General features: G+C 42.6%; 1 protein-coding gene across 8 annotated transcripts in view; it reads left to right on the top strand.

Moving 5' to 3' along the window:
- CAMK2B (calcium/calmodulin dependent protein kinase II beta) overlaps positions 1-26,189 on the top strand; it is a 304,019-nt gene that overhangs the window by 74,944 nt on the left and 202,886 nt on the right. For all 8 annotated transcript variants that reach the window (XM_072633743.1, XM_072633738.1, XM_072633739.1 and 5 more), the window contains exon 2: positions 14,791-14,885. In XM_072633743.1, coding sequence (XP_072489844.1) covers positions 14,791-14,885 — 95 coding nt within the window. The remainder of the gene's footprint in view (positions 1-14,790; positions 14,886-26,189) is intronic.

Below are 26,189 nucleotides of genomic sequence, written 5' to 3'. Positions count from 1 at the left end.
AGAAACAGAGAGGTAGACAAGTGGAATATACTTGGCACTCAAGATGCAGTAGGCAAGGAATATAGCAACCTTCTGTTTGATAAACCCAAGGACCCCAGCTTCTGGGATAAGAACTCATTGTTTGACAAAAATTGCTGGGAAAACTGGATAACAGTGTGGCGGAAATTAGGCATAGACCCATACCTGACACCATACACAAGAATAAAGTCCAAATGGGTACATGATTTAGGTATAAAGATTGATACCATGAATAAACTGGAGAAGCAAGGAATAGTGTATTTATCAGATCTATGGAGAAGGGAAGAATTCTTTACTAAAGGAGAGATAGAAAGCATTATGAAATGCAAAATGGATACCTTTGATTACATTAAACTGAGAAGTTTTTGCACAACCAAACCCAATGCAACCAAAATCCGGAGGGATGTAGTAAATTGGGAAAGAATTTTTACAGCTAAGCTCGGGGATAAAGGCCTCATTTCTAGAATATATAGAGAACTGACTCAAATGTATAATCATACAAGTCATTCCCCAATTGATAAATGGTCAAAGGATATGAACAGGCAATTTTCAGAGGAAGAAATTAAAGATATCTATAATCATATGAAAAAATGCTCTAAATCACTATTGATTAGAGAGATGCAAATCAAAACAACTCTGAGGTACCACATCACACCTATAAGATTGGCAAACATGACAGAACAAGAAAATGATAAATGCTGGAGAGGATGTGGGAGAATTGGAACACTAATTCATTGTTGGTGGAGCTGTGAGCGCATCTAACCATTCTGGAGAGCAATTTGGAACTATGCCCAAAGGGCCACAAAAATGTGCATACCCTTTGACCCAGCAATATCGCTACTAGGACTATATCCCCAAGAGATCATAAAAATGGGAAAGGGTCCCATATGTACAAAAATATTTATAGCAGCACTCTATGTAGTTGCCAAAAACTGGAAGTCAAGGGGATGTCCATCAATTGGGGAATGGCTGAATAAATTATGGTATATGAATGTAATGGAGTACTATTGTGCCATAAGAAATGATGAACAAGAAGACTTCAGAGAGGCCTGGAAGGACTTATATGACCTGATGCTGAGTGAAAGGAGCAGAACCAGGAGAACTTTGTGCACAGCAACGACCACAGTGTGCGAGAGTTTTTTCTGGTAGACTTGGAATTTTGTAATAACGCAAAAACTTGTTATAAAAAAAAAAAATCCCAAAGGTGGTTCTCAAGGCAAAATGCCTTCCACACTCAGAGAAAGAAATATGGAAGTCACTCACAAAATGTAGCAGATCATGTTTGTGTATGTGTATGTGTTTGTGAATCATGTTCTGATTTGTTATACGATTTCTTTCATTTATTTTAGTCTGACTACATAGCATGACTATAGTGAAAATATACTCAATAGGAAAGTATATGTAGAATCTATACAGAATTGTATGCAGTCGTGGGGAGGGAGGGGGGTAGTGGGGGTAGGTGCGGGGGGGATAAAATCTCAATTATATGGCAGTGATTGTTAAACATTAAAAAATAATAAAAAAAAGAAAAAAAAGAAAAATTAGTTGGAAAAAAAAAAAAAGAAAGACAAGGAAGACGAGGGAGGAACAGAGGGAGAGAGATTAAGAACGAATCTCAGTACCAATAAGTACTAGGTGTGTTGAGAGGTCCAGCAACTGAGAGTGGCTGAAGAAGAAATCCATGATCAATGATACCTAGATGCAGGCTGCCAAGGGGAACAGGTTATATCGAAGCTTTCGGAAGGAGGGACCTCTCTTAATTAAACATTTCTGCCATCCACACAACTGGGAAGCAGTCGAGCTCCATGAGGTTCCATGGCAACGTATGTAGAGAGGGGCAACTGAAGCATTACTCCTGCTGGGAGCCCACTAAGGAGATTCAGGGCCAGGCAAGGGAAGGGGGATGGGGAAGAAAGAGAAAATAGAGAGAAATGGAGATAGTGGAGAAGAAGGCCTATCAGAAAGACAAAAAGGGAGAAAAGGGATGGAGAGATAGAAGGGAATAGAGAAATGAGAGAGAGAGAAGAAAGGAAGAGGGAAAATATGAATGAGGAGTGGGAGGGAAAAGGGGGATAGAGGGGCATGGGGCAGGGAGAAAGAAAGAGGTAGAAGAGGGAGAAGGAAAATAGAAATGGAGAAAGGAAAGAGCTGACCAAGGATAGACACAATGAGAGAAGAGAAGGGAGACCAAGGAAGAGGGAAGAAGAAAGAGAAGAGAGAAAGAAAATGAGATGGAAATAAGGAGATAGAGAGAAGGGGCAGCAAGGTGAGGGAGAAGTGGGGAGACACAAGAAAGAACGTAGGGAGGAAGAAGGAATGGCTGCTGCCCACTGTAACTGTCCCTGAATTGCACAAAACCAAAGGCAGAGTTCAATCTTTGGAGTTTCAATGGAGAGCTACCATGGAAGTCAAGAAGACTTGGCTCAAATTCTACCTTTGACACATACTATCTGGGTAACCCTGGGCAAGTCAGTTATCTTACTAGCCCTGGCAAAACAAGATTTTAAGTTGCAAAGCAGGTGCCAATCTGCATCCCTCATTAAGAGTTTCTGATAGCAATGAGTTCACCAGTCCAGTCCAAAAGAAAACTCTATAGAGTAAAAGACTAAGACTGCGTGCCCAGCCCCACTCAAACCCACTGGGCAGGTAGCCACTGATTTCTTCTTTATTATTGCCAAGAGAGGAGAGAAAGGGACAGGAGAGGGAGATTGGGGAAGAGGGAGAAAAGAACTCTCTCTTTCCTCTCTCTCTTTATCTCTCTCTCCCTCCTTCCCTCTCTCCCTTCTTTCACTCTCTCTGTCCCTTCTGTCTGTTTTTCTCCCTCCTTCCCTCCCCACCCTCTCTCTCTCTCAACATACATGCACATGTGCATGCTCTTTCTGTATCCTTTGTTTTCTCTTTTCTTTCCTCATTCCTCTTTCCCCCTTTTCCCTCCCTCCTGTCCTTCACACCTCTCTCCCCCTTTTCATCTTCCTCTCTCTTCTCCTTCATCTTGGCAGTGATCTGTTTAACCAGTGGGTCTGGCCTGGGTTGTCCATGTAATCTCATATTATTATTCTGTAAAATCTCCCCCAGAAATATACTCTGCCACCTCCACCCCCAATTAAAGAAAAAATTCAGCAGTGGAAATACCAATTCCCTGCAAGGTTTCTGAAAATAAAAAGAAATCACCAGAATCAGTACTGGCCAGGGTACCAGCCATGCCTCGTCTGGAGGGAGCCGTCTGGCTAGCAGTGGGGTGGGATCTGAGCAGCTCATGGACATAGTTTTCAGCAGTCGCATGATGCGGAGGAGCTGGTGAAGCAGGGTGGAGGAGAAGGCAACAGCACATGAGGCGCTGAGGCAGGATGTAATTAGGGGCTATAACAGAACCTGTAATGAGCAACTGAGAATGAACAACAAAAGCCACCAGCTTCAGAGGGCTTTTCACAAACTCTCAGGGGCCTGGCTGGGCAGCAGTTGTGAAGCCTGAGCAGAAGTCACTGCCCCCACTGTGGGGCCAGGCAGATGCCAGGGTTTGGTGGGAAAGTGTGGGGACTCTGGTTGGCCCCGAGCCGTGTGCCTCTCACTGACTGGAGGAAGGAAGGAATTTTGGATGCCAGGCTAGCTAACGGAGTTAGATGAATTTCCCTTCTTACCTTCCCCTCCTCCCCTTTTGTTCTATTTTATTGCATTGAAAGCCAGTGTGTGGGTCACAGCTATAGAACTGGATCTGTAGTCAAGAAGATACATTCACACATTGCTCCTGATACTTGCTTTGTGATTCTGGGTCAGTCATTTCGCTTCTCTAATCCTCATTTTGCCCATCTGTAAAAGGGGGACAATAGCTGTAGGGTTATTATCATCTCACAGGGTTGTCTTGAGGCCAATATAAATTAATGTACATAAAAGTTCTTAGCAAATCCTACAGTGTCATATAAATGTCAGTTATTTTATTTTATTTCATTTGGTGGAGAAGAGGGAGACACTGTCATGTAGTAGAAAGAATCTTGGCTTTGGAATCAGGAATACATGAGTTCATATCTAGGCTCAGACTCTTAACTGTATGACTATGGGTAAATCGTTTAACTTTACTGTGATTCAGTTTCCTCATCTGTAAGAGGAAGGGGTTGAACACAGTGGCCCCTGAGATCCCTTCCAACTTTAAATATGTGTTCCTATGATCCTGTGTAGCTTTTAGTTTACTAGCCATGTGACCATGGATAAGTCACTTTACTGATCTGGACCTCAGTTTCCACATCTATAAAATGAGGATGGTAATAGCTGTACCTTATGCAGTTGTTATGAAGTTTAAATGAAAAAGAAAAAGTTAAAGCCCTTTGCAGACTTTACAGAACCATATAAATGCCAGTTATTATTATCAATCCCATTAGAGATTGGATAATAGCAAAGGAGTCTTGTTTTTAAATGGATGTTATTTAATTTTCCAAACCCTTTGAACTTGCTCAGTGCCTGACAGACTCACGATTGGAATGAGCTATCCAAGTCCTTTTAAAACTGAAGTCCTCTTAAGATACAGCTAATTACTCTTATGTGGTATCAGACTCCTGAGAGGCAAGTACTCTCATTGCCTCCATTTCCTCACACCCACTCACTACCCAACTTCTTAGAGCCTCTCTTACTAATGACCCATGCACATGAATAGCTGAGATGCTGCCTGCTCTGATTGCTGTGCCTAGATTTCGAATATGTGGGCCTCCTCTGGTACAGTGGAGAAGAATTCTAGGGTGGAAGCCAGAGGACCCAGATTCAAACCCAGCTTGATTTCCTACTATCTGTGTGATTTTAGGCAGATGATGACCTCTCTCTGGGCCTCTCTGTAGAGAAGGGTTTCGACTAGGTGGCTGCTGAAGTCTCTTCTAGCTCCAAATCAATGAAACTGTAAAGTCCTGGAATGTCATCAGAATGGGGACATCTCCAGAGAGTAAAAGTCTGCTAGCTACTTTTCTTATCACAAGGATGTGTCTTGTCATCAGACAAACTCTGTAGAGGCTCCTCAGCATTTAAACAGGTCAGTTGCCATCTCAATCCTCCTTTGTGGGATGAGCAACAGTTATGACAGGCATCACCAAGATCTGGCTGGTCTAGAGTGATCCAACAGCTCCCAGATGACAGGCCCACCATCAGAAATGTGTCAGCATTGTTGAGTACATTCATGTATCATGGACACTATGCCTAATCTTATAGTACCCCTGAGCACCCGGGTGCTATAGATGTGTAGACCACCCCCATAGCCACAGCCATAGGCCATAGCTATTCTTGTTGTGTAGGTAAGGGAGACCACCTACCTGGCCCAAACTATAGTCAGGAGAGCCCAGCAGCTTTAAGCCTACCTATAAAAGCTAATAGAATATGTCTTATATATTGTTTGGTTGTCACTGCTGGGTTCTGGTTACCTTGGTTGTGCTGAGATTCTTTAGAACAACATGCCTGTTGGCTATTGGGAGAAAGAACATTTTGCCCATGGAACACTATCCCTACACCTGTGGGTGACTTGCTCCTTCTTCCAATATGGTATGAATTCTGGATGTTTTATTCCAAGTCAGGGGCTGCGGTCACTGGCCTACAGCAGGTCATTGGGTTCCTATGTGTTCCTGACAGAGCAGGATATTATTTTGGGTTGCTAAAGACCTTTGAGTGCTTTTGGGAGTGGAGGCTTCTGAGTGGAGTCATCATAAGGTCAATGTTGGGGGAGGAACATTGAGTCACAGGCCCTAGTTCAAGGTACCGGTGATGCCTCACCATTGCACACGACTACAGGAGGATAGAATGTATATATGTATGTGTGTGTTTGTGCACAAGGAGTTTGGGACTTTGGGGAAGAGCTAACCATTGTGACAAATATCCTGTAATGATTTGGGCTTTTTGCTGGTTTTACCATAGCCAGTTTCCATTATACATTTGGCAGGTTCCACTGCTTCTCGAACTGATTTATTCCAGTATCAGTGGCCAGTCAAATTATTTTCCCTGGCCTTTAGATGATAAACATTTGTTATTCCCTATCTTTCTTCTCCTACCTTTGTTTTATTGGCACCTTTTGTCATTGTTTTTCTTATTTGCAGATATACTTCCCCTCCAACAAGCCCTCCCTTGCCAGAGGGGGAGTGTATCCCAAAGAAAAGCAGGTAACAGAACTGTTCAGCAAGGCAACCAAATAGGACATCGCTGGCAGTATTCTGCACCCTTCGTCTCTCAGTTGTCCTCTGAGATGAGGGATGTGTGTTCCATCCTTTGTTCTCCAGAAACAAAATTTCATTCCAGTTATTCTGGGGTTCAGCTGTGTTTTACTGTTGTTTTCTTTTCATATGATCATAGTCAGACTCCCTGTTTTTCCATATTCCTGGAGAAAGTGACTGTTTGCCATTATCCATAAAGTACTTCTGCTACCCTCATTTCCCCAGAGTGAATTATGTGTTTTTCTTTTCTCAGAAATTTTATGTTCTGGAAATCTCTGGGCCTTTATATGACTTTCCTTTATGCCCTAGCACAAACTCTTAAAGTACCATATGCAGAACCAGACTCTAATTCTTTGAGGATTTTGAAGGAATGTAACACTCCATCATGCAAATCAATTCGACAGCCGTTTAATAAATGCATGCCATGTGCAAGACAAGTGGGTGCTAGGGATACAAACACAAAATGAAAACCAGTTCTTGAGATATGCCCAATGATTTCTCAAAGAAGAATTGCAAACTATATGAAGAATAGTCATAGGAAGGATTGTTCCAAATCACTAATAATAAGAGAAATGCAAATCGAAATAACTCTGAGGTTTCATCTTACATCCATCCACTTGGCAAAGATGACAAAATATGGGAGCAGTCAATGTTGGAAGGGTTGTGGAAAGAGAGGCACACTGATGGAGCCATGAATTTGCCAGTTATCCTGCAACACAATTTTAAATAATGAGAAAAAAGCAATTAAATATCATTCTCTTTGATCAGCGATCCTACTGCTAGGCATACCCAAGGAGGTCAGTAATAGAAAGCAAGTTTCACATACACCAAGATACACAGCATTTTTGTAGTAGCAAGAAGTGGAAACAAAGTTGATGTCTTTTGATTAGGGAATGGATACATGATGAATTGGGGAATGGTAGTATATGAAAGTAGTAGAATATTAGGCTGTATAAAGAATCTAGATAAATATGTAAAGATCTATATGAATGGATGCAAAATGAAGTAAGTAAAAACAAGAAAACCTTCTACATAAAGACCACAACGATGAAAATGGATAGAATGACAATGATTACAGCAACAAAAACTTGAATATTGCGTAATTATAATGATCAAGCTCAGCTCTGAAGAAGAGATCTGTTCTTTGTAGAGGTGAGGGTCTATGGATGTGGAACTAAATGAATTCCAAGTTTCACATATTTAGATCTAGGAACTTTTTAAAGGAGAGAAAAATCTCAAACTCAACAGAACTTAAATAAATTTTTTCTCTCCCCTCCCACCCAACCTCCCCCCCCCCCCCCGCCCACCTCCACACTTCCCTATTTCTGTTGAAGGTTCTACCATCCTCCCAGGTACCTAGGTTTGTACCATCAGAATGTGTTTGACTCTTTCCTCTCCCTCATGCTCTATATTTGGGCATAATTAAATCTTGCCAATTTTATTTTCCAAAGATCTCTTGCATCCATTCCTTTCTCTCCATACTCATGGTTATAACCTTAGTTCACATCTTTATCACCTCTCACCCACTCTCCTTAGCTCCCAATCTATCTCTTCTGTAATCCTTCCTCTACACACCTACTAAAACAGCAGCAGCAGCTAGCATTTGTATAGTGCTATAATCAGACTCCAGCCTGCCTCTCTATCCTCATTTCATGCTACTCCTTTTCTCCCTCTTTGTTCCAACCAAACCAGAACACCAGGTCTTTTCTGAGCTCTACATCCAATCCCATAACCTATAGCATATACCTATCCCACACCCTATACCAACTTGGTGCATCTGTACAAATCATTCCCCATGCCTAGAAGGCACTCTCCATCCTTGTTTCTTAGAATCCTTATTTCTTTCAAAGCTCAACTCAGATGACACCTCCCCAGTGAAACTTTTCCTAATTCCTAACCACCCATCCCCTTTTCCAGTGGTTATTGTGTAGAAGATGGATTGGAATGGGAAGAGACTTGAAGTGGGATAAACCAATTAGGAGACTGTTGCAGTAGCCCAGACAAGAGATGATACAGGTCTTAGTCAAGCTGGTAGCAAATCAGTGGAGAGATAAAGAAAGGCAAAAACAGTTCCTGAAATCAAGGAACTCATGTTCTAATGGGGTAAACAACATGCAGAGATACACATAAAATACATACAGAGTAGATGGAAAGTAAAATTAGTGAAGAAGGCTCTAAGAGCTGACTCAGTCTCTAACCAAGAAAGAAAGATTTCCTGTAAAGGCATTTGAGTTGAATCCTGAAGGAAGCTAGAGATTCCAAAGGCAGATGTGAAACAGAAGAGCATTCCACACATGGGACAGCTAGGGAAAAGATACTGAGATGAGAAATGGAGTGTTGTGTGTGAAGAATAGGAAGTAGGTCATTATGCAAGTAGTCAGTTGAGTGTGTAGAGGAGATGAGAGGATAAGAAGAGCTGGGTTGTGAAGAAATTTAGATGCCAAAGAACTTTATATTTCATCGTGGAAATAATAAGCAGCCACTGGAATTTACTTGAGCATGGGATGATAACTATAGTTCAAGAAAGTCACTTTGTCAGCTCTATGGAGAATGGATTGAAGTGGGGAGAGACTTGAGGCAAGTAGGCTAATTAACAGGATATTGGAATAATCTAGGTGAGAAGGGATGGTGGTTGTATAAGTGGAGAGAAAGGGATGTATATGGGATATATGGTGGAATAGGAAGGATAAGATTGGATGACTGATTGGATATGCGTAATGAGTAAGAGGGGTGGAAGATGATACCAAGACTGAAACCTTTCTGACTACCCTTGACACTAAATAATAGGGAAGCTGGGAAGAAAGGATTGGGGGAAAGATAATGAGTTCAGTTTTCAACATATTGAATTTGAGATGATTATGAGATAACTAGTTGGTGACGTGAGACAAGGGCTCAGGAGAGACAGTAGGATTAGAAATACATGTATTTGGAAGTCATCAGTATAGAGATGACAGTTAAATTCGTGGGGACTGATGAGGTCACTGAAGGGGAACATAGGGAGAAGAGAGGAGGGAAGAGGGCTCAGGACAGAGCTTTAGTGTTAAGCCACAGTTAAGCAGCATGAGCATATGCTTCATACGATGATCCAGCAAAAGAGGTAGAAGGTTTAATTGAAGGAGAATCAAGACAGAAACTGTATCACAAAAACCCAGAGAGGAGAGAGTATTGAGTAGGAGAGGTGGTCACTATTGTCAAACGCTGCAAAAGGGTCAAATAAATAAGAAGAATGAAGAAAGATCATTAGATTTGGGTGTTAATGATGTCGGCAGATTCCAGATGTTTAGCAGGGAGAGGGGGTAGGGGTTTCCTATAGAATTGCCAACCAGACACTTCATTATGTGCCCCCTTTTTTGAATGTCATAATTGGAAGAGACTTTAGAGACCATCTAGTCCAACCAAGTTTTTAAACTAGAAACATTTCTATAACCTCTGCAACGAGTGGTCCTCCTGCCTCAGCTCTGAGGGAGAACTCATTACCTCCTGAGGTTTTTGCCAAACCAGAACCACCACCAACAAGCCTAATTCTTTTTCTGCAGTCTTTAAAATACTTGAACCCTACTGTCTTGTCTCTTCCTTCCCCCAACCTCAGTTTTCCCTTCTGTAGGGGACATGTCCCCAGTTTGCTGCATTATTCTAGGCTTTTCTCATGTATCCAAATCTTTATTTGGTACTTAGATGGGGCCATCTCCCAATATCCTGATGTATATCTTGCCACTAGACCCAGAAGGCTCTGGAGAAGAAAATGAGGCTGTGACTTTGTATAGCCCTGCCTCACTTAAATTCAATTCACTTGGCAAGTCATGGCATCACCTTTCTAATGTCAGGGTCCTCTTCCAGAAAGAAGGACAAATAATAACAATAACCAGTTAGATTCTAAGCACCCTGTGCCCAGTCTATGTCTCCTGCTTATTTTGTGGTACCCAGTGGATGCCTGATGGAAGTTTGTGGGTCAGAGTTCATGCCAGACTAATCCTTCTCTGCTTGTGAAGAGTCATGTGCTGTGCTACGTATGAGCTGCCTTTGGTTCTTGGCCCAGACAGGGCATGCCTGAGGTTGAAAAGACAGACAGATGGGCAGATGGACAGAGTGATGCCAACAGGTGCTCTTTCACATGCCTCAAAGGGGATTTCCAGTTAGGTTATTAGTATTGTAGACAGCTTACTGGAATCTGACTCAGGTTTATTCAATTCAGTGCTTCACTCTAGGCTAAACATGACCACATGCCTTGTTCTTTCATAATAAAAGCGTTGCTGGAGCTGGACCTGGTTCATCCAAAGTCTTTGCTCTCTCTCTTCTCCTTACCATCCCCTTAGTCCTTTGTGTTTTGATTTGACAGTATCTTCCTGTAATCACTGTATTTTTAAGATAAGTTTGTATTGACATCATTTGTTTTTCTGTCATCTAAATTCCCAAATCAGCTAGGTGGCAAAGTGGATAGAGCACTGGGTTTGGAATCAGGAAGACTCAGTTCAGTCAGGAAGACTGAGTTCAAATCTGGCCTCAGACACTTCCTAGCTGTGTGACCCTGGGCAAGTCAACCCTCAGCTCTTCATCTGTAAAATGAACTGGAGAAGGAAATGACAAACCTCTCTAGTGTCTTTGCCAAGAAAACCTCAAAATAGGGTCACAAATAGTTGAACATGACAGAAATGACTGAACAACAACAGATTTCCAAATATATCTTTCCTCCCTTCTTTCCCAGAAAGCTATCTCTTATAGCAGAGAATAAAAAAGAGAGAAAAATAAAAACATATCAGCCAAACTAGCCAACACAATGAAAAAGTCTGACATTATATAAGCAGTTAGGTGGTATGGTCTGTTGAGTGCTGAGTCTGGAATCACAAAGACCTGGGTTCAAATTGACCTCATACTTACTAGCTGTGTTACCCTAGGCAAGTACTTACCCTCAGTTTGCCTTAGTTTCCTCAACTGTAAAATGGGGGTAATAATAGCACTTGCCTCCTAAGGTTGTTGTGAGGATCAAAGGAAATAATAGTTGTAAAAGTGCTGAGCACTGTATCTGGCACATAGTAGCTTCCTTCCTTCCTTCCTTCCTTCCTTCCTTCCTTCCTTCCTTCCTTCCTTCCTTCCAAGACAACTCAGGTGTTTCCTCCTCCAGTAAGCCTTTCTTTATCCTCAACCTGGAACTTGTCCTCACACTAAAAGTAATCTTTTTCTCCTCAAATTTTACTAGACCACTCTGAGCCTCTCCTTTGTTCCAAATCACACTGTACCTTGAGTTAAGCCCATTTGTTTTCATATTGTTTCCTCACCAGTTGGACTGGAAGCACCCTGAGGGCAGAGACCCTAACATTTTCAGTTTTTGTAGTCTCAACACTAGCACAAGACCTTGTACATGGTAAATACCTAATAAGTATTTGTTGAATGGAATTGAATTAGATTTTCTACTTCCTGACTGTGTCCCCATATGATGGGCATGACTTTTCTCTTTATTTACCTTGACATTCCCTGGTATGCCTCCCCCCTTCCATGGAGTCCTGACTTTGCCTCATCTTTCAGAATTATGTTCCCAAACTACCCTTCTGTTCAGTTGAACTGGTACTAACCTGGAACCCTTGGTTCTCTACAAAATGTGCGGCTGATTGTCCATCTGCCCTGACTTTTGGCTGCCCTCTAGTGACTGCAGTATCTGGACCAGGTTTAATCCATAGTCTCACAGATTGGAGTTGGAAGAATTTAGAAATTTAGAGATGTAAAGGAGCCTCAGAGTCCAACCCCCTCATTTGACTGGATGAAAGGAGAAGTCGTCTACAACCAGTAGGTGATGGAGTCTGAAGACTTATCCGTGTGACCTTGGATGAGTCATTTTACCCCTCTGGGTCCCAGTTTCCCATATCTGTAAAATAAGGTTAACTTACTAGATGACCTCTAGATTCCCTTAAATGCTTATTTATTATTTATTATTGACTGAATTTGACTGTTGGGAGCAGTGAACTAAGATGGTCACCAGCTTCCCCATTTTGTCCTATCCCACTCACTGCTTACTTATCTCATTTTCATTTCATGATGGACTTGTGAGTACTACTGATATAATTATCCTCATTTTTACAGTTGAGGAATCTGAGTCTGAGATACTTTTGACTTTCCTTTGGACACACTAGTTTGATTATATGTGTCTGAATACAGTTCTATCTTTAGGTTGGATTGAGGGTTATCGAATGGAAGATTTCCATAGCCTTAGAGTCTAGCTAGGTAAGATCTAGGAAGTTTAGGATTTGCCAAATTGAGGTCCTGTCCTCTGACCTCTTCCTCTTCAGAACTACCTCCCCTAGGGGTGGGAGGGGGTCTTTATAAAGTAGTTACCTGGCCTTAGCCCTAGTCTTAGAAAGATAGAAACCTTTTTAGGGTTGTCTCTCATCTATCTAAGAACCTGGAGTGACTCCACTTGCCTCTAAAAGAGGCCTTGGGTTTGACATATAAAACCTTTCCTGGTCTGGCTCCAGTGTACCTTTCCAGGTTCATAGCACGTTACTTCCCTTCTAGCCAAAATACCTACTTGCTGTTCCCTGCATGGGACACTGACCTTACCACCTGGTCCCCGTCCCACCTGGAATGTTCTTCTTCCTCCCCTCCAGCTGCCCCCTCCTGCTGAAGAGTCTTGGCTGTTCTCCTTGGTCGTTAATGCTGTACCTCTTGTCCTCATTCCCTTCACAAGAGAACATAAGATTCCTGAGGGTAGGGATTGTTCATTTTTCCATTTTCAGTGTCTAGTAAAGGTCTGAGTACCTAGTAGGGGCTTGCTGATTGATTGATGTATCCTTATCAGCCCCAGCCCCCTCGAGGATATGAGCTTTTTGAAGGCAGGGGCTGATGTTTTGGAAGCTTTTTGCAGGGAGAGGTGTTTTTGTATTCATACTGGTTGCAACTCTCAGAGTAGGAGAGATTCAAGATGGGATGGGGGAAGATCACTGTGGGGTCTTCAGGCCTTTAAGTGAGAGTAGGGGGATTTGGGGGTGCCTGCCAGAGGGCCCCAAACCCCTGGTTGGTGCTTTTCATTTCTTCAGTTGTCTCAGTTATTTTGTTGTTGGTTGTTTCAGTCGTGACTTTTCATGACCCCATTTGGGGTTTTCTTGGCAAAGGTACTGAAATGGTTTGCCATTTCCTTCTCCAGTTCATTTTACAGATGAGGAAACTGAGGCCAACTGGGTTAAGTGACTAACCCAGGGTCACACAGCTGGGTAAGTATCTAAGACTGTATTTGACCTAAGGAAGATGGGTCTTCCTGACTCCAAACCCATTGTTCCATCCACTGCCTCACCTAGCTGTTCTTGTCCCAGTTAGGACTCAGACATTTTCTTAAGTGAACCAGTATTTGAACCAGTATTTTGGGATGGTTAGAAGTGTAGTTTGGGGCTTCTAAGAACCTCATCTGTCCCTGACTCCTCTTATTCCAAAAATCTTTCCAGCCTTCAAGGCTCTATTCAAGTTCTATCTCTATAAAATCTTTCCTGACTACAATAGCCCTCACTGTCCCTTTTCTGAACTCTCTTACATAATAATACTAACAGCCCTCCCTCACTCAAAACAAAGTCAAGTACAAGTCATGTCATTATTTCTCTGATGACATGGTCCTCTTTGGCAATAAAAGACGAACACACACACATACACACACACACACAATAACCAAATGCTTTTACGGTGCTTTAAAGATAAAGAAAATTCTTATTTGGCCCTTGTATTTCATTATTTCTCTGATTTTACAGATGAGTAAAATGAATCTTAGAGAGATTTTGTGATTTGCCCAGCGTCATACAGTTAGCACGTTGAACCCTAAGCTTCCTTACTTCAGCTTGAGCATTCTGTCTACTATGCCAAGCTGTTACTCTAGTATGTCTGTAGCACACAATACAAGTTATATGCTATTTTGTATTGTTCATTATTTGTGTGTGTGTATGTGTGTGTGTGTGTGTGTGTCTCAGAATCATAGAATGTCAGAGTTCTGAGGGACCTTAGAGGTTAGCTAGTTCATCCCCTTGATTTTACACAATGGGGAAACTGAGGCCCAGAGAAGCTTGGTGACTTGTCCAAAGTCAGCCTCAGAGACAGTGGCAGAATATACTTTGAACCTGGTCTCTTAACTCTCAATTCAATGCTTTTTCCATTAGGTCACATAATCTTCCCAAGTAGGTCAGGGCCTGTGTGTTACTTCTATATTCCTAATGCTTGGCAGGTCATTAGTAAATTCTTATTGATTCACTAGTAAATGACAAGGTCTCTCAGAGAAGCTGAGGTTCTGGGCATGCCAGGCTCCTAGGCTTGGTGGTCAGTACTCTGTGGGCATGAACTCTTGGTACCCCCTGAACTGCTGTGAAGGCACCTTTTCTCTTGTTTGATGCATTTATACTCCTTGTGCAAAATCCTCCTGATTCTTTGATTTTCTCCACTGCTTGGTGTCTCTTCTTAGGCTCTCCTCAAAACTGACCTGATATTGAGGGGTGCCATGGGGTGCTGAGGCATGTCTGAGTGTCTCTTAATGAGAGATTAACCTACTTTCTTTTTCTGTCTCTTTTTTCCTTCCTTCCTTTCCTTTTCTCTCTACCTCCTCTCCCACCCCCACCTTGTTTTTCTTTCCCAGGGGGGCTTTCTCAGTTGTACGACGTTGTGTCAAACTTTGCACTGGACATGAGTATGCAGCTAAGATCATCAATACCAAGAAGCTCTCTGCAAGAGGTAGGGCCTTCGAGGGGAAACACTGCCCTCATAGGGGTCTGGAGGAAGGAGGACCTGGACTCATTGAGGGGGAGGGGCTGTCAAAGGGGTGGAGGAAGAAGGATCTGGACTCATTGGGGGAGGGGGGTTTCAAAGGGTTAGGGACTTGTAAATGTGGGATTCAAATGTCTAAATTCCTGCTTAGAACTGAATGATCTCTGGAAGAGAAAGTGGATGTGTACATGCATTGATAGAGTCTGAAGCTTTGACCCTTTAGATACCAGGACATCTGATTCTTCACATGAGGCTGGAATAGTTGAGGAAGTGGGTGAACTATTTTCCTTATGATTGCTCTATAGGTAGTGAGAAACAGTTATTCCTGGGTTAGAACAATGTAGGATCAGCCAAAGGTGGGTTCAGAGGTTGTGCTGAGGTGGGGCAGGGGGTAGATTCTTATCCAGGTTTACCCAGAAGCAATGACCTCAGCCATTTGATTCACTCATTCAGTCAATCAACAAGCATTTATTAAGCACCTAAGAGGTATCAGCCAGTTTCTGACTTCAACAGACTTTCATTCTAACTGAGGATTACAATATATAAAGGATTACAATATATAAAGCGGTGGCCAGGAAAGGTCTTAACTTGGGGTCTGTGAATTTATTTTTTTAAAAAATATTTTGATAACTGTATTTCAATAGAATTGATTTCCTTAGTAATCCTATGCATTTTATTTTATGCATTTAAAGATATTCTGAGAAAGGGTCTGTAGATTTCACCAGACTGCTAAATGGGTCCATGACATGAACACAAAAGGCTGTGAACTATTGATCTAGGCAGTCACCGGGATCATGAGCAGAGCAAGGGGACAATAGATTGTTATATTCTTCCTAGTAACCATTGATTCGCTTATTCACTGGGCAAGAGCAAAAGATAGGAAGGGGTATGAATGTGAATGAGCAGTACAGAAGTGGTGGCTGAGCAGGAAGTGAGATACTTCTGCTGGTTAGGTCCAGATGTTCCAGGGAATGACTGGATGGATTGTGAATCATGATCTGAAGGTAGCTAGATATGGTGGGGTAGGTGAGTTCACTAATTCATTTACTAATCAGGACAGTGATTCCCAAAATTGAATGGATTAACTGGTAGGGAGGTATTTTGTCACTCTTCTGAATGTTTGTCCTGGGAATGCTTCTGGTCAATTCTTTATTATCCAGGAGCTACTCATTTTACTATGAATTATCCAGACCCCTGCTTACCTTATTCCCAGCCACAGTCATGCCCCGCTTTGGGCTAGACCAAGGAATCAGAACAGTGACAAGATCCTGGGTTGGTCAGATTCCCTTGCCTGTTTACCAAGGGTTATAAATTTTTGGCAGGGATGGAGTTTGGATCAAAAGGTTAGAATGAGGATTTGAGTTGAGCAAGGGTTCTGGTTGGCTGTGTGCTCTCTCCCTTATTAGTGTTCTGTAGGGGGTTTGCTTCTTTGGCCTCTGGTTCACAAACACTATATTCAGGGTCCAGGCAGTCTGTGAATCAACTGAGGCTCTGATAGAAAATCATCCCGTGTGGGTCCTTGTCTGCTGCTGAGTGACTCTGTGAACTGTGTGCAAACATGTGTGTGAATGTGCATGTGAGTGTGTGTGTGTGTGTATGTTTGTGTGTGACACAGACACAGAGAAACAGACAGAAAGAGAGCTATAGATAAAAGATAGACACATAAAAAGACAGAAATAGAGAAGGTGGCAGAGAAAAACAGAGACAGAAATAAAGACAGAGAGAGAGAAGAAAGAGAGAGAGACAGACAGACAGACAGGGATGGACAGAGACAGAGATCTACCCAGAGAAGCAGAGTGGGGCACTCAAAAGAGCTCTGGATTTGGCATCTGAAGAGAAGACTTGGATGTAAATCCCAGCTCTGCCCCTTATGACTTTGGTAACCATGGGCAAATTTCTTAACATCTCTGGTCTTAGCTTCCTCATTTATAAAATGAGGGAATAGATTAGATGGCCTGCAAGATCCCTTTCAGTTCTGAGTCTGTGATTCTATTTATAAGACATTATGGTGTTATGGATAAAAGGGAAGCCTCTGGAGTCATGAAGACATAGGTTCAAATCTTGCCCCAAAGATTGCAAGAAAGTTGTTGATCTGCATTGGTGGTGGGAGTTTTTGCACCAGGAGTCTTCTTTATTGATGAACTTACCAATGAGATAGTGTCTGAAGTTAGATATGAAGGATCCTGGAACAGAGAAGAGAATTTCTGACCTCATTAAAGTGCTTTGTGGGCCCTGCTATGTGTGGCTGTACACAGTGTTCAGGGGGCTTTAGGAAATACCCTTCATCTGAGTTCACAGAGCTTTGTCAGAGCCTGCCTTGGTCCCTAGAAGGGGCAGATGTAATTAGCACCAGCTCCCAAATATGAACTCATCCAGGAGGATTTAATTTTGGTACTAGAGAGCTGCCATAAATACAGTGTCCCAGTTGCTTGTCGAATTATTCAGTTAGCACTTGAGTTTAGAGAGTGTGGCATTATTTCCCTAGGTGAATGGTGAACAGAAAGGGCTCCCAGAGAACCTAGATGAGGAAGGCTAGTGTGGATTTGAATGCAGATTGTTTGGGAGAGGCTCTTGGTGAAGGACCTTGCACTTTGTTTTTAGTATTTCAAGGGTCAGAGGCAAGACCTTCCCTCCTCCCCCCAGAGCAGGTCAGCTTTCTTTTTATATGCCCAAGACAAGAGAAGTGCTAGCAGACGGCTCCTAGGTGATTTGAAGCTGCTGCTGCTGCAGAGAATTAAATGTTGCCTTTGGCAGCAGATGGGATCATTGAGTTACTGAATGTCAGCGTTGGAACGGACATCGGAGTTCATAAAATACAGCCCTTTGATTTTACAGATGGAGAGGCAGGGTGATGTAGCCGATCGTGTGTTGGATGGAGGCAGGAGGGCCAGGCTAGATCCTGCTTCATCTCCTTACTAGCTGTGAGCAAACTAAGTAATCTCCCTGAGCCTCAGTTTCCCCAGTGACTTTGGACACTTGTCCAATTCACTTCAGTTCATCTTTCAGATTCCTTATCTGTAAAATGTGAGGGTTGGATTTGATGGTTTCTGATGTTTTAACCTGACTCTGAGGTCTACAATGACATGGCCCATCCCAGGATTTCTTGTGGCTGTGGTCTTCGGGTGTGCTCGTGGTGGATGAATCAGTTTACCTACCTTGTCTCCATGCCTCAATCTAACATAAGTTATTGTGGTTGTCTAGTAGAGCTGAAGGAGGCAGCTAGTGTCTCAGTGGACAGAGCACTGTGCCTGGAGTCAGGAAGACCTGAGTTCAAATCCTGGCCCAGACCCTTACTAACTGTGTGACCTTGGGCAAGTCACTTAACCTGTGTTTGCCTTAATCCACTGGAGAAGGAAATGGCAAACTACTTCAGTATCTTTGCCAAGAAAACACCATATGGGGTCATGAAGAGTTGGCCATGACTGAATTGACTGAACAACAACAGTAGAGCTGGACTGTACCTGTCATTTTATCATCAAATGTGGCTGCAGGATATCTCCTTATACCTCTCGCTACTCCTGACAACAATTTGATCTTGGGGAAGACCCATCTAAAGAAAGACTTTCAGTTCATTTCAGTTCAGCAATTATTTATTAAGTACCTGTGTTGTATTAGGTAGGGTCCCAGGTGCTAGTACCACAAAGCTAAAAAAGAAAGCATGTGTTGACCTCAAGGGTCTTACATTCTACTGGGGGAGATAGTATGTAAACAGAAAAGTACATACAAGATAATTTACAGAGAAGCAGAATACTGACAACTAGAGGGATCAGGAAAGGCTTCCTAAAGAAATTGGCATCTGGGCTGATCCTTGAAGGAAGCTAGGGATTTTAAGAGGTGAAGGTGATGAAGGCATGGGAGACAGCCTGAGCAAAGGCATGGAGGGGGGGAGATGGCATATCAAATAATGTGAGATGGTGTCTGGAAGGGAGTCTGAAGAAGGATTGGCCTTGATGAACAGAAGAGCCTCCTGGAACAGAGGGTACATCTCTAAAATGGCGCATCAACTGAAGAGCGAGAAGACAAGGCAGCATCCTCACTTTTCCTTTTCTGTAGACTTTTGTTGAACACTTTGCCAGTTTGGGGATACTTCCCTGTGGCTGGGAGCTTGATCAACAGGCTCCCCTCTCTGGCTTTTCTCTGGACTTTTGAGTCTCTTCATGCCAAAAAGAATGGAAAGAGAAAAAAATATTTTGATTTAGTCAGCAACTGGGTGTTTTTCTTTTCCAGGAAGAGACGCTCAGATGTGACAGGTTTTTCATTTTCTCCCTGAGGTTGTGCTTAATTAGGTCTTGAGCAGAGCAGGGGAGGGAAGGAGTTTTATTGCTAAGAGCTGTCAGGAGAGCAAAGCCATTTCAGATTGGGGCCTGATTTGTTGGGAGGGATGGGAGCGGCGCTTCAGCTAATTTCAGCAGGTGGCAGGCGGGTGCCGGTATATAACAACTGGCTCACCAAAAATGCAGGGTGACACACTTTTAAGTTTACTCTGCCTTTTTAGCATTTTGTCTGTCACTTTCTTACAATTAAGATAATCAGCAAAACAGCAAACCCAGCCCTGGTTTGTAGTGTCTGCTGATTTCCAAGGTGTGTATGTCCTTAATCGAACAATAAGCTCACCCCAGCCCATTCAGACTGGCCCCAGCACACCCCTGGCTGGTGGTAACCTGTCCAGAGAGACAGAGAATTTCTTAGAGTATTTGTCTGGTATAACTTCAGGGGCCTCTCCAGGTTATTGTGAACCATATCTTACTTGAATTTAGGTTCAAAAGTCAGTGCATAACCTTTGAAAATTTCCCGCAGTTACCTGTACACTATAGAACATCATCTTTAAACAGTTGTAGCTGGAAAGGGAGTAGGATCTTTTTAAGAAAAGGAAATCTGTATCAGAGAGCAGATGGATTCGAGATGGTTGCTATGGAAACAATTAAATGAAAATGTTGTTTTTCACTACCCCCAGCTAAGTTGTAGATCAGAAGAGATTTTGAACCAGACTCCAAAAGAGGAAAACAAAGACAGGTAAAGCTGCCAGAAAAACCGATAATTAGGGGAAAATATTCTTGAAAGGGCTTCACACATAAGGGTGATTTTATTAGAGGTGGCTGCATAATGATTTCTTCTTTCTGGTTTTCTATGAGGCAAGAGAGGATATAAGAAAGATAGAGGACACACAGTGGGGGCGTTCTGGTGACCAGGAACACTAGGAAGGCCAACTGAGCCCCCCCCCCCCTCCCTCTGGTTAGCTCCCCCAGCCTAAAGGGCATGAGCAGGCTGTCTGTGGGTAAGACGAAGAAGAGATTCCGTGCTGGTGAGATGCTCAGGCCATGAGAGGGATGTAGGAACTGAGGGTGACTGAGGAAACAGCCCATTTAGGTCTCCCATCTCCTGCTCACTCTGGGGCATATGCTCACTGAGTGGAATGCCAGGTGGAATGGCCTGAAGGGGAAAACATGCAGCCAGAACCAGATTAAAACGTAATGGGGAAATATTTAACAAAATAAGTAGCAATGGAATAAGACATAGATAATATTATTTTTCGAAATTGTTAATATGTAGCCAGCAGGGATCCTTATGTATGGTTTAGTGACCCCCATTTCTACTTGAATTTGACACCACTGACCTATGCTATTTAAATTTAAAATTGTTCTCTCCCTCTCCTTTCCCCTTTATATACTCTTTTCCCTCTCTTTCCTCTGGCCTTCCTTCACCCTCTTTCTTTCCCTACTCCTCTCCCTCTCCTTCGCCTTTCTACTCTCCCCCTTTCCTCTTCCCTCCCTCTTTCTTTCCCTCCCCTCTCTCCCTCACCTGCACCCTTTACTCCTTCTTCTCACTTTCTCCCCACTCCCTACTTGTCTCTCTGTCTGTCTATCTGACCCTTTCCCTCCCTTGCCCTTTTTCTTTCCTTCTCTCTTTCTCTTTCCTCACTCTCCCTCCACTCTTGTCACCCCTTCTGCCCCCTCCCTCTCTCTGTCAAGCACATGTAGCTGGATTTGTGTAAGTTAAATGTATCATGTGACTTCAATGTAGTATAACGCAGTGACTTCCCTTCCCCCCACCCCGATGACTTTTATATCCTTCTTGTCCATTCTGGAACTTATATTTCTTTTTCCTCTGAGGTGGTGTGCAAGGTCATTTTTCTTCTTTCACTCTTCTTAATTAGTACTCCAATAACTAGGAATTTGCTGTCAGTTTGAATAACTGCTTTTTGGTTACTTCCCAGAGTGGTTGTGGGGATAAAACGAGGTAATATTTGTAAAATGCTTAGCACAGTGCCTGGCTCATAAGAAGTGCTTAATAAGATGCTTATTAATTAATTTGGGGTCATTCATTTATTTGTTAATTCATTGATTCATTCATTCACTTGTTCATTCATCCATTAGTCAATCAACAGGCATCTATTAAAGGCCTCCTGTAATCATGATGGTCAGCTAGGTAGTATAGTAGATGGAGCACTGGGCCTGGAGTTAGGAAGACCTGAGTTCAAATATAGCCTCAGACACTTAGGAGTTGTGTGACCCTGGGCAAGTCACTTAACCCTATTTGCCACAGTTTCCTTGTCTGTAAAATGAGCCGAAGAAGGAAATAGCAAACCACTCCAGTATCTTTGCCAAGAAAACACCAAATGGATTGCAAAGAGATGGACATGACTAAAAAACCACTGAATGATAACAACAGCGTGGGCATGTTACTAAGCACTGGAGGAGTGATATAACAAAGATAAGGCATTATGAAGAGTAACCAGCAGCTTAGTGTGATGCAAGGATTAGTGTGAGGAAGAGACTAGGACATATACTTTGGTGTGACCTGGATTCCCATTCTAGTTCTGACCCTTCGTGTAAAATGAAAGTGTTTTTATTAGATGATCTCTTAGCCTCTTTCTCATCCTCATATTATATGTTCTTTTGTGTGGTCTAGACCTGTGATTTCAGTGGCATGGGAAACTCCCAGGGTCTAAGATTTCCCTCCTTAAACAGAACATCAAGTCATTTTCAAATTCCAGTCTTGGAGAATTGTCTAGGAGCAGTGAGAGAGTAATTGATTTGCTCAGTGAGAGGCCAGTTCTTTGCTGGACCTCCTAACCTTTGTCCATTAGGCTGCCTCTCTTTTATGATCTGTGAGCTTTATAACAGTAACAGGCTTTGAATACACAACAAATGAAGATTGACCAAAGGAAGTGGGTTTTTTTTTTTTTGCGTGGACAAGAGAAAATTCTAGGGAATCTGGACTTGAGAGAGCTGTCTTCCAATTCTGAACAGTTATTAGGTGGAAGAGGGGCCAGACTTGTTTCATTTAACCCTAGAGAGTAGAGAATTAGGAGTAATGAGTAGAAGTTGCCCAAGAATAAACTGTCAACATTAGGAAAAACCTTCCTAACAATTAGGACTAAGTGGAATGGGCTGCTTAGGGAGGGGGTGGGTTGCCTCTCCTTGGAGGTCTTCAAGTAGAAGCTGGATGACTACTTGTCAGGTGTGTTATGGTAGGGAAGGGAATGAGCATTTATTTAGCTCCTCCTACATGCAGGGCCCTGTGCTAAGCACTTTTTAATAAATATTCTCTGTTTTAATCCTTAGAACAACTCTGTAAAGTAGGTGCTATTATGATCCCCATTTTATAGCTGAAGAAACTGAGGCAATTGGAGGTTAGGTAATTTGCCCAGGTTTACACAGCTAATACATGTCTGAGGCTGAATTTGAATTCTAGTCTTCATGACTCCAGACCCAGTACCAGATCAATTGTGCCATCAGATGCCTCTAAGTTAGGATTCCTTTCATGTATGGGTTGGTCAAAAAGACTTCTAAGGCCCCTTCTATCTTTCAAATTCTGTGATTCTATTTTTATTATTTCTATTTCTTACCCAGTCACCCTATTGCCCGTCCACATAGTCCTGGGGTCTTCCTGTGGGATGAGGTGTTTGTCTTCCAGCAGCACCAGCTCACTCTTTGTGCCTGAGGGTGACACCTGGCCAATGTGCCTTATCACCAAGGAAGGAACCTCTGAGAGCTTGGATAAAATCAAATGTCGATAGAGAATCAGTAGCTCTCGTGTCTGGCCTGAGGCATCCTTGGTGGGATACATTTGATCTGTTTTTAAACTACAGAGAAACTCCCCAGGCATCATTACCTTCTAAGCAAGTAGGTATGATGGTGTTTCTGGGCTTTGTACTGCCCTTAGGTTTCCCAGCTGATTCTCTTAGTATTGGTTACTGCTTTAAAGAGAAGTGGTACCGTCCCATTGCTACCCTTGTCATGAGCATTTCAACCACTTGTCAGCTTCTGTCAGTGCCTTCTCTGTGATACTAATGGATATTCACCGAAGTCAGTAGGCTTGCCCTCTCCCTCAGGGCACTGCTGATCAGCTGGCTCTTTGGAGTGACCTGCCCCTTCAGTAGCATCTGAATCTACAGGTATGTGTCTGTTGGTGGGATGACTCTACTTATCCTAAGGCACAGGAGTATGGTGCTACTACCCATGTGGTAGCAGGTGCTATATCCCTTCATTCAAAAGCAGTTATTCAGCCTCTGCATGTCCCAGGCAACTTGCTTCAATAAAGACAAAACACAAAATTGTTCCTGCCCTTGGAGGTCTTCAGTTCAGTGAGGAGAGATCATGTGGACACGGATAAGTACATACGAATCACATAAAAAGTGAAGGTGAGGATTTCAGAGATGGGAAGGGTCCTGGCTGCTGGGGAGAAAAGCTCAAGGTAGGCCTTGTGGCATGTGAACTAGGTCTAGAAGGAAGAGAGGGATTCTGGGAGTTAGTGTTGGTGTTCCAGATAGAGAGTTGGGGGGAGCATGGGGGAAGGTGGCACAGTCTCTGCAAAGGCATGGAGACAGAAGGCAGAATGTTATGTATGGGAAGTAGCAAGTTGTCCAGTTGGATTGTGAGGTAGGGGGCATGAAAGGGAACAAGGTTCAGTGAACTTGGAGAGGTATACTAGAGCCAGATTGTGAAGTCTGATTGAAATGTCAAACAAAAGTGATTGTACTTGATCATCTGAGGCGATTGGGAGCCACTAGAACTTCTTTAGTAGGGGAGTGACATGCTTAGACCTATGTTTTAAGAATATTGTCCAATTCCAACTGGTTCCATGGATAAACAGAGCCATGGAACTTCTGTGAGAGGCCTCTAAATAATCTGTTCAACTATGTGGTTGTCTACAACACCCATGTTTTCTTCCTTTGATCTAAAAGGGTACTTGGCAATCCCTGAATTCCTTTCGAAAAGACCAGTGCCAGAACAGTAATTAGTATGCTTTCTCAGAACCAAGGAATTCTGGGCTTATGAGTATGTGATTGAATACCTGGCCATAGAATCATAAAATTTTAGAATAGAAAGGGACCTTAGAGGTCATCTAGACCATCTCTAAGGGCAGCTAGGTGGTACAGTGGATAGAATGGCATGCCTGCAGTCAGGAAGACTCATCTTCCTGAGTTCAAATCTGGCCTCAGACACTTAACTAGCTGTGTGTCCATGGACAAATCACTTAATCCTGTTTCTCTGTTCCTTACTGGTAAAAGGAGCTGGAGAAGGAGATGGCAAACCACTCCAGTATCTGCTGAGAAAACCCCAAATAGGGTCACGAAGAGTTGTACGTAAGTGATATAACTGAACGATGGAGGTCTCTCTCATCTTGCAAAAGAGTAAGGTGAGGCTCAGACAAATGAAGCAATGCCCCAAGGACACACTGCAGATAAATGACACGAGTAACTGGAATTCTACAAGGACAAATAAAAGATATGGGCTCCTTTTCATGCAACAAAGTATCTATATCTGCTGTGTGCCTAGTGTTGAGACTAAAAAGACAAAAAATGAACCAATTCCTGCCTTCAAAGAACTTCCATTCTATTGTATACATACAAATAAATGAAAATAATTTGGAAAGGACGGGGAAGAACTGGGAGAGGGAATCAGGACAAGTTTCATCATTTCCATAGTGATACAGAAGTCAAAAGAACAGAGAGCTGAAGTTTTGGAGCTACATGTATATAAATATATACACACACATATGTATATATGTATGTGTATGTATATATGTATATGGTTGTATATGGATATACGTGTATATATCCATATATCTATGCACACACATATGTAATAAATGAAGTATTATGGGCTATTTTCTCCCCATTTCCTCCAACCCTCCCTCTTCTTCCTCTCCTCCATATCCATTCCAAACCTCTTTGTTGATTGTATAGCTCAAAGGATGGTAGAAAGAACCTGGAATTGCCTTTAGAGCTCATTGGAGAGTTTCAAGCAGAGACTGGATGACCTTTCGTTGGGTGGATCATAGTAGAAATGGCTTCTTTTTCCATCTGTCTTGGAACAGATGACCATGGAGGATTGTTAATCAACCAACGAGCAATTAGGTGCCAGGTATTGTGCTAGACTCCTTCTAACTCTTACATTCAATAATTTTTGTGATCATAAGATAGAAGTCTAAGAGACTGATATTTGGAAGGGACCTAAGAGGTCCCCATTTTACAGATGAGGACCATGGAGATGAAGCAACTTGACCAAGGTCTCACATGTAGTTAAGTAACAGTCATAATTTGAAGCCAGATCCTGGGGCTCCAAATGCAATACCCATCCCACTGCATCACTATGTTTTTTTACTAGCAGCTTTCTTTAGGTCTGTAAGCATGACAGAACTTGGTACTTTCTGACAGGGTATCAAGCTGCTAATAATCAGTGCACTGGGGGAAATTGACTTTGCCAGGTATTATAATGATCCCGGATTTCTAGTCACCTGGGACCCTCCATTCCTGCCAAATTACAGGGAAAATGCCACGGAGCTGGCAGCAGCTCTGCTCGCCTCCGTAGCTAAGCAGCAGCTCTGCAGTCATTGTCTGATCCAGGCCGCATTGTTCTTAAGCTTACAAATTACAGTCTCCATTTCCTCTCCCATCCTCTTCCCAAACCACCAGAGTTTGGGGAGAGGAGTTTTCGGGAGGGAGGAAGAAATGCAGCAAATACCATGGGTCAATGTCTACTGGAGTATAGTTCTAGAAATCCACACTGTCCCTTGTCTGTTTCCTCTTGTATCCAAGCTCATACTACTATAAGTTATTTATTATCCTGGGTATTTGCAAACCCAACCCTGTTTGGCTGCAAGAAGCACATTGATATTTCTTTTGCTGGCCATATTTCTTGCTTCTTCAGCTGTAATTTTAAAAAATGTTTTAATAATGCTTTTTTTAGATGTTGCTATCACTTCTCAATAATCCCTACTCCTCAACACATGCACACACACACACACTCTCTCTCTCTCTCTCTC

This window comes from Notamacropus eugenii, chromosome 1, assembly GCF_028372415.1.
Source record: "Notamacropus eugenii isolate mMacEug1 chromosome 1, mMacEug1.pri_v2, whole genome shotgun sequence".
Classification (NCBI taxonomy): domain Eukaryota; kingdom Metazoa; phylum Chordata; class Mammalia; order Diprotodontia; family Macropodidae; genus Notamacropus; species Notamacropus eugenii.
Note: the sequence above shows the minus strand (reverse complement) of the source record. Positions and strands in the feature narration are given on the sequence as shown.